We start from the raw sequence: 8551 nt of genomic DNA on the forward strand, positions 1-8551 counted from the left end.
AAAAAAAAAAAAAAAGACCTGGAATTTTCATATCTGCTTCTGTGTTTTGTCTATTGTGATACGTTGTTTTGGAGGGAGTATGAGGAAAATTCGGCCTCACACAGATATATACTAGTTGGAAAAGGGAGGAGTATTTTAATAGCCTTTTGGATAACTGTGGATACTCTGATACTCAACTAGAACTCAGCAGAGTTTTTTTTAAAGGTTAGTTGCAATGTGGAGTGTGAAACTGTATCAATGAGCTGTTCACACTGTTACATTGAAAGTCATCAGCCTGTCTTGCCCTTTGAGTAGCTCATTTCCTCAGGCATGATGTTGTAACACCATGTATTGGTCATCTGGAAAATATTGGCTCCCTGAGTTAGGCGGATTTTCCAAATATTGGCACATAATATTATTTTAGAAATCACATTTGTTAATATGATCACTGATCTCATCGGAAAAGTCCTCAGTATTGGGAAGCTGTGCAGGTTATGGTGGTTCATGTAAGTTTTCCAGAAGTCTAATTGTCATTCAGAAACTTGAATTTTGTCATTTGCAACAAATGCGGTCAGTTATTTTTCTAGAAATGACAGTCTCACTTCTTTGATCTTCACAGAAATACAGCAGTGTCCGGGGGCTTTCTATCAGTCATTCCTTCAAGTAAAAATAATCTATGGAGAAAGTGGCCATTTCGGCTCCCAGCTCAGTCGTGAGTGCCTTTCCTTTGGTACACATCACCTGTGTGCCGAGGCACTTTACACATATTTTTATTGTCACAAAGTATCCGAAAAGGATGTGTACTCTAGGGCAAGGTTTTCTTTTTTTAAGACGGAGTCTCGCTCTGTCGCCCAGGCTGGAGTGCAGTGGCCGGATCTCAGCTCACTGCAAGCTCCGCCCCCCGGGTTTACGCCATTCTTCTGCCTCAGCCTCCCGAGTAGCTGGGACTACAGGCGCCCGCCACCTCGCCCGGCTAGTTTTTTCTTTTTTTTTTTTTTGTATTTTTTAGTAGAGACGGGGTTTCACCGTGTTAGCCAGGATGGTCTTGATCTCCTGACCTCATGATCCGCCCGTCTCGGCCTCCCAAAGTGCTGGGATTACAGGCTTGAGCCACCACGCCCGGCCAGGGCAAGGTTTTCATAAAGTAAATTTTACTGTTTCATCAGAGATATTCTTAGATGAAACTGGTGATCTTTTTAATAAGTGTATGGCCGTGAGTCACCTCATGGCTGCTGGTGCAGCTGGGGCCCTTGCCTTGACTGGTGCTGAGGGGCCAGCAGTTTCACCCACCAGTACAAATATCAATACTGTGCAAAAGGCAAATAACATCGGTTATTCTGAAGACAGTTCTGATCTCCTAGCCTCTCTGTAAAGGTCTTGGGAGCCCGCAGTCCATGGTCTGTGCCTTGAATACCCACTGGTGAGATGCAGCCTCATCTCATCTGCATGGATCTGGGCTGGGTTCACACCCCCGCTCCTTTGGGGGTTTTATGAATGTGAGGCCTTTCCTGACCTCCATATTTAAAATCAGCCCCCCTTCTGCCCCTCACTCCGGCCCTCTAATTTTTCCCCATGTCTCTGTCTCTAACATGCTCTGTTCTTCATTTTGTCTGCCTCCCTCCACTAAAATGTAAGCTCTGGATGGCAGAGATACTGAGCTGTCTTGTTCCTTGCTGTATCCCCAGCAATTAAGACTAGTATCTGGCATGCGGAGGCCGTAGCCTGATACTATTTCAGCGAATGAGTTAGTGAATGTGCCTGGGCCACTTTCCTGGGGTCTCCTGGCAGGTCGGAGGGGAGCAGCTCATTGCCCTTGACCTGGCCCCCCTGGGGGTCCATGCTCCCCACCTCTGATGACTTGTCTTGTTCTCCCTGACTCCTCAGCCAGTGCTGCCCCACACCGCCGTGTGCCTTGTGTGTGGCGAGGCGGGGAAGGAAGACACGGTGGAAGAGGAGGAAGGCAAGTTTAACCTCATGCTCATGGAGTGCTCCATCTGCAACGAAATCATCCACCCCGGATGCCTTAAGGTGAGCGGCCCAGTGGGGACAGGGGATGCTGACGCTGTGGGGCAGGTAGGGTTGCTGGAGATGCTGGTGTGTGGTGAATTCCTGGAGAACCCCTGAGTCTGGGTGATCCTGTGTGTCAAGGGGATACTCCCAGGGCAAGGAGGGCCTGGAGTACCTTGGAGACCCAGTGTCATCAAAGGAATAAACAGACCCCCACATCCCAGGACATCAGACCTAGAGAGGGTTCCCAGAGTCTCAGCGGATGGCAAACACAGGCTGCTTGTTTGTAGCTGGGCCAGAGGGAGAGCCTCCAGGTGGCTCCAGGCTTCTGGGAGAACAAGGCCCCACACCCTACTCCTTCCTTCAGCACCCAGTAGAGTCCTCTGCAAAGTCCTTTCTGCATGCCAGGCGCTGAGCTGGTGGCTTTACCCTCAGTGAGATGGGCACACTAACTTTTATGGCTGAGGGCACCAGCCCACAGAGACAGAGTGACTTGCCCAGGGTCCCAGAGAAGCAGAAGGGCTCCGCCTCTGAACCCTGGCCTGGATCCACAGTTGCACGTCTCTGCCAGCCTCTGCGGCTGTGTTTTCTTTGGGCTGGAAACAGGATAGACGTGACACTGGGGAGGGGGTGCTGCTGCTTCTGGAAGACGTGGCCTCACAGAGCCTTGTGCCCGTGGGCCCTCTTCTCCACTCGTCCCTCTTCTGAGTCCTGGTGTTCCCCGCAGATTAAGGAGTCAGAGGGTGTGGTCAACGACGAGCTTCCAAACTGCTGGGAGTGTCCGAAGTGTAACCACGCCGGCAAGACCGGGAAAGTGAGTGCCGGGCTCCAAGTCCCAGGGTCAGTCGGGAGTGGGGCGGGCCTGGGCCTGGCTGGGTCCAGCCTGTCCCAGGAGTGTCAGGCAGGTGGGGTGCCGTGGGCCTGGGGAGGAGGAAGGGCAAGTCCAAAGGTATACAGTTGGTCTGTTCCTTCTCTCTTTTTGGCCTACAAGCAAAAGCGTGGCCCTGGCTTTAAGTACGCCTCCAACCTGCCCGGCTCCCTGCTCAAGGAGCAGAAGATGAACCGGGACAACAAGGAAGGGCAGGAACCTGCCAAGCGGAGGAGCGAATGTGAGGAGGCGCCCCGGCGCAGGTCGGACGAGCACCCCAAGAAGGTGCCGCCGGACGGCCTCCTGCGCAGAAAGTCTGATGACGTGCACCTGAGGAAGAAGCGGAAATACGAGAAGCCCCAGGAGCTGAGTGGACGCAAGCGGGTACGGACCAGGAGGGGCTGAGAGACCAAGGGGGTGGTCTGGCTGGTCCTAGGTGCTGGGTTGGAAAGACGGGGCAGGGGGTGGGCAGCGAGTAGAGCTTGGGATAATCCCAGCCTCTTGCTGCCCTGAGCAGGTCACCTGAGTCCTGAGAGCCCTGCCCCAAAGAAAGGAGGGGAAAACCAGCGAGTCACTCCTCTTCCCACCCCCCCCTTTAGGCCTCATCGCTTCAAACGTCCCCCGGTTCCTCCTCTCACCTCTCGCCGAGGCCCCCTCTAGGCAGCAGCCTCAGCCCCTGGTGGAGATCCAGTCTCACTTACTTCCAGCAGCAGGTGCTCCCACGACGCACGCCCTCCTGAGGCCCTGGGGACTGGCGAGTCCCGGGCTGTCCCCCACCCCACCCCGCTGGTCCTCCACCCCACTGCTGCCTCTCCTGAGGCTTCCCAGGTCGGCCCCAGATCTCTGGCTCGTGGTTCTGGCTTCGCGCCTGGGAAGCTGTCTGTGACTAGAGCCTCTGTTGGTTGGGATGGAAGCTGTGAGTCCAGGGAACCTGCTCCACCCACGGGCCATGCTGTCACCAGCCACAAGGTGGCGCCAGGAGTCTCTCCCAGCTCTAGCCATTCCGGCTGGGCCGGGGATTCCCACAGGGCTATGCTCCAGAACTGGCTCCCAGAGCCGAGGCTTATTTGAATGGCGGCTGCACATCTCCGGGTCTGGGGGGTGGGAGGTCAGTTGGGTGGAAACAGTTCAACCGTACTCCTACTTCCAGCTTCATCCTTGAAAGCCGCAGGCAGATGTGGAGATGGCATTTGTGGGGAAGGCCTCCCTCCAGCCCCTCCTCTAGAGACTGTGGACTCATGGTGGGGTGGGGTGTCGAGGGGACCAAATCCCACGAGCCCGGGGAGCAAGCTCTGCGTCCTTTCTTTTTCGTGACAGCTCAAACCTGGCAAAGAAGATAAGCTTTTCAGGAAAAAGGTACCATCTTCCCTCCCCCTCTGTGCCCCAGGCCCGAGCGGTTAGAGCTGCACAGCAGCTCCCTGGGCCACAGTCCCGTGGCAGGGGGGCGGGAGGCCTTGGGTGGGCGCAGCCCTGAGCCCTACAGGCTGACGCGTCTCCGCTCTCGCCCTCAGCGTCGGTCCTGGAAGAACGCCGAGGACCGCATGGCGCTGGCCAACAAGCCCCTCCGGCGCTTCAAGCAGGAACCCGAGGACGATCTGCCCGAGGCACCCCCAAAGACCAGGGAGAGCGACCACTCCCGCTCCAGCTCCCCCACCGCAGGACCCAGCACCGAGGGGACCGAGGGCCCGGAGGAGAAGAAGAAGGTGAAGATGCGCCGGAAGCGGCGGCTTCCCAACAAGGAGCTGAGCAGGGAGCTGAGCAAGGAGCTCAACCACGAGATCCAGAGGACGGAGAGCAGCCTGGCCAACGAGAACCAGCAGCCCATCAAGTCGGAGCCTGAGAGCGAGGGCGAGGAACCCAAGCGGCCCCCAGGCGTCTGCGAGCGTCCCCACCGCTTCAGCAAGGGGCTCAACGGCACCCCTCGCGAGCTGCGGCACCAGCTGGGACCCGGCCTGCGCAGCCCGCCCCGTGTCATCTCTCGGCCCCCACCTTCCGTGTCCCCGCCCAAGTGTATCCAGATGGAGCGCCATGTGATCCGGCCACCCCCTATCAGCCCCCCGCCTGACTCGCTACCCCTGGACGATGGGGCAGCCCACGTCATGCACAGGGAGGTGTGGATGGCCGTCTTCAGCTACCTCAGCCACCAAGACCTGTGTGTCTGCATGCGGGTCTGCAGGACCTGGAACCGCTGGTGAGCGGCGGCCTGTGTAGGGCTCTAGGTTAAGGCTCAGGCGGCACCAGGGATGACCTGTGTGTGTGGAGTCGCTGGTGATGCTCTTTCCTTCCAAGCCCCAGTATGGCTTCATTGTGCTCCGCAAAGCGTTCCAGCTGGCTACAGTGGCCCCTCTGGTTTTGTCAGAGGAGGTGACCTGGTTTACTCCCTGGTTTAGCTTCCTGGAGGGTAAAGTGAGAACCACGTGAAGTCCTTGGCTTCGGAGAGTTAGTCCAGGTTTCCAGCAAGGTTGCCAGTTGCAACTTCAGGCCAGCCGATATTTACCAGCTTTCTGGCCTTAGCTTTGCCTTACCCTCTTGGATGAACGGGCATGACGCCTGCTTCATGGGGTTGTTTGGAAGAACGGCCGGTAGAGGGCGTTTTAAAGCCCATGGTAAATACTTGCGAGAGGCCTGGCGCAGTGGCTCATGCCTGTAATCCCAGCACTTTACGGGCGGATCACTTGAAGTCAGGATTTCAAGACCAGCCTGGCCAACATGGTGAAACCCCATTTCTACTAAAAATACAAAACTTAGCCGGGTGTGGTGGTGCACACCTATAATCCTGGCTACTCGGGAGGCTGAGGCAGGAGAATCGCTTGAATGTGGGAGACAAAGGTTGTGGTGAGCAGAGATTGCACCACTACACACCAGTCTGGGAACAGAGCGAGACTCCGTCTCAGTACATACATGCATACATACATACATAATTGATGGAGAGTGGAGGCCATGGCTGTCAGAGCAGATGGCAGGTGCCTGCGTCAGGGCGGGACAGGTACTACACAGAGAAGGGTCCAGAGCGCTGAGTTAAGGAGCCTCCCAGAGGTTGGTAGGTGGGGAGAGTTAGAGCCGTGCATGGGTTCCCAGGGAGCCCCACCTCTGACGATGTGTCCCCACCCGGCCGGTCCCCAGGTGCTGCGATAAGCGGTTGTGGACCCGCATTGACCTGAACCACTGCAAGTCTATCACACCCCTGATGCTGAGTGGCATCATCCGGCGACAGCCTGTCTCCCTCGACCTCAGCTGGACCAATATCTCCAAGAAGCAGCTGAGCTGGCTCATCAACCGGCTGCCTGGTGAGCCCTGGACCAGTGGCCCGGGGTGTGTCTGCTGCAGTGGGGGCTGGGGGCACATCCCCTGACCTTCACCCTTTTCTGTGTCCCCCTCCAGGGCTCCGGGACTTGGTGCTGTCAGGCTGCTCATGGATCGCGGTCTCGGCCCTTTGCAGCTCCAGTTGTCCGCTGCTCCGAACCCTGGATGTCCAGTGGGTGGAGGGACTAAAGGATGCCCAGATGCGGGATCTCCTGTCCCCGCCCACGGACAACAGGCCAGGTGAGTTGCCAGGCTGGGGGTTTCTGTGGGGGTGGGGTGACTGAGCTAGGCTGTTGGATCTGCTTTTACCCTCAGACCTCAGCATGTCCTCCATCGTTCTCAGGCCCCAGCCCTTCCCCAGAGGACATAGGGATGAGTCTCTGCTGCCGTGTTCTCAGTTTGCTTCAGGCACAGAGGGGATCTGGGAGGAGGCAGGGGCTCCTGTGCACATGCGAGACTCGCTCGTGGGACTCCGTGTGCGTCTCACTGCTTTCCTGTTGACTTCCTCATGGGGCTCGGCGTGCATTTCACTGCTTTCCTGTTGACTTGCCCCTCGTTGGTTTCAAGTCTGCACGGCCATCAGGATCAGTGTGGTTGTGCAAGGGCTTCCAGGATGGCGCCTCCCCCTGGGCTGGACTGGACTGCCTAGGTCTGTGCTTCTTGCCAAGTCACGGGGATTGGAGGTGCTGCGTGGCTTCTGCACTGGTTGGCTGATGACTGCTGGGTGGAATGTGGGCTCAGTGTTTCTAGTCTTTTAGTTTTTCAAGAGAATCTGGAAATCTAAGTTTTGATGTGGAGTCTGATTTTTAACTGTTGGAATTCTGATTTTGGGAGGAAGCAGTTTGTAACTAAATGAGATCTGAGTGTTCTTTCTGGCTGGTGGGCCTTTTTAGAGTGTCATGTCAGCGTGACCAGGCCTCCCCGGTCAGATTGACGGGTTGCCCCCTCCTTCCCGCCCCACCAGGTCAGATGGACAATCGGAGCAAGCTCCGGAACATCGTGGAGCTGCGCCTGGCAGGCCTGGACATCACAGATGCCTCCCTGCGGCTCATCATCCGCCACATGCCCCTGCTCTCCAAGCTCCACCTCAGTTACTGTAACCACGTCACCGACCAGTCCATCAACCTGCTCACCGCTGTTGGCACCACCACCCGAGACTCCTTAACCGAGATCAACCTGTCTGGTGAGTCAGGGGCCCCCATCAAGTCTGCCTGGCACTCCGTGGGAGGGCCAGGAGGTTCACATTTGCGGAAAGTGACTCGTGTGTTCACAACTCTGTGGTCACAGTGCTAGGTGTCTGGTTTACTGAGATAGACAGCCCTATCCAGAGGGGAAACACATGAAACAAAGAGTTACTGTTGGCTGGGTGCGGCGGCTCATGCCTGTAATCTCAGCACTTTGGGAGGCTGAGGCAGGTGGATCATAAGGACAGGAGTTCGAGACTAGCCTGGCCAACGTGGTGAAACCCCGTCTCTGCAAAAATAATACAAAAATTAGCCGGGCGTGGTGCCCGGTGCCTGTAATCCCAGCTACTTGGGAGGCTGAGGCAGGAGAATTGCTTGAAACTGGAAGGTGGAGGTTGCTGTGAGCCAAGATTGCACCGCTGCACTCCAGCCTAGGTGACAAGACCAAAACTCTGTCTCAAAAAAAAAAGTTACTGTTGGAGTTGTAGTAATTGCTACCCCCAGAATAGTGCCGGTTAGCAGCAGCCATGAGCACACAGCAGTGGTTCCTGACTGAAAATATGGACAAGGGACAGCTTCCCCAGGGGGTGCAGAGGAGCCGGTGCCTGACAACCAGGGTGTGGAGATAGTGGGGGCCAGGGGGCGAGGGCCCTGGTGGGCAGGAGGGAGCTTGGTTTCTGCCTTTGCTGTCGTTGCTTACATGCACCCCTTGTGACTCTGCTATCAAGGGGCCTGTTGTTGGAGAGAAAAAAACCCACAGTTAGTTCCATTATTGTTCTGTGTCTGTCGCTGTGGTGGCAGGATCTTCACTCGCTCCGTTTGCTGGTGGGGCGGCAGTTGGTTCTGAAGGACTTGGGGCTCCAGTATGCAGCGAGGTACACAGAGCGGTGCTGCCTGCTCTTAGCCCAACTAACCCAGTTTTGGTCTGGTAGCTTAGGATGGTCTGGACTGGAGGGTGTCGGGTTTGGGTGAGACCAAAAAAAGAAAGAGAAAAAGAAACTTAACTTACGGGTTGTTTTTTTTTGTTTTGTTTTGTTTTGTTTTGTTTTGAGACGGAGTCGCGCTCTGTCTCCCAAGCTGGAGGACAGCAGCGCGATCTCGGCTCACTGCAAACTCTGCCCTCTGGGTTCACGCCACTCTCCTGCCTCAGCCTCCCGAGTAGCTGGGACTACAGGCGCCTGCCACCACGCCTGGCTAGTTTTTTGTATTT

The 8551-nt window shown here is 56.3% G+C and overlaps 1 protein-coding gene across 4 annotated transcripts in view; it reads left to right on the forward strand.

The window, feature by feature from the left end:
* KDM2B (lysine (K)-specific demethylase 2B) overlaps positions 1–8551 on the forward strand; it is a 161859-nt gene that overhangs the window by 142528 nt on the left and 10780 nt on the right. For 3 of the 4 annotated variants that reach the window (XM_011948515.1, XM_011948516.1, XM_011948517.1), the window contains exons 14-22: positions 1864–2007; positions 2714–2800; positions 2978–3238; positions 3454–3567; positions 4172–4210; positions 4366–5045; positions 5978–6141; positions 6236–6397; positions 7122–7340. In XM_011948515.1, coding sequence (XP_011803905.1) covers positions 1864–2007; positions 2714–2800; positions 2978–3238; positions 3454–3567; positions 4172–4210; positions 4366–5045; positions 5978–6141; positions 6236–6397; positions 7122–7340 — 1870 coding nt within the window. The remainder of the gene's footprint in view (positions 1–1863; positions 2008–2713; positions 2801–2977; positions 3239–3453; positions 3568–4171; positions 4211–4365; positions 5046–5977; positions 6142–6235; positions 6398–7121; positions 7341–8551) is intronic. The other variant, XM_011948519.1, reaches the window with a different exon arrangement.

This window comes from Colobus angolensis, unplaced genomic scaffold (assembly GCF_000951035.1).
Source record: "Colobus angolensis palliatus isolate OR3802 unplaced genomic scaffold, Cang.pa_1.0 Scaffold28, whole genome shotgun sequence".
Taxonomy (NCBI): Eukaryota; Metazoa; Chordata; class Mammalia; order Primates; family Cercopithecidae; genus Colobus; species Colobus angolensis.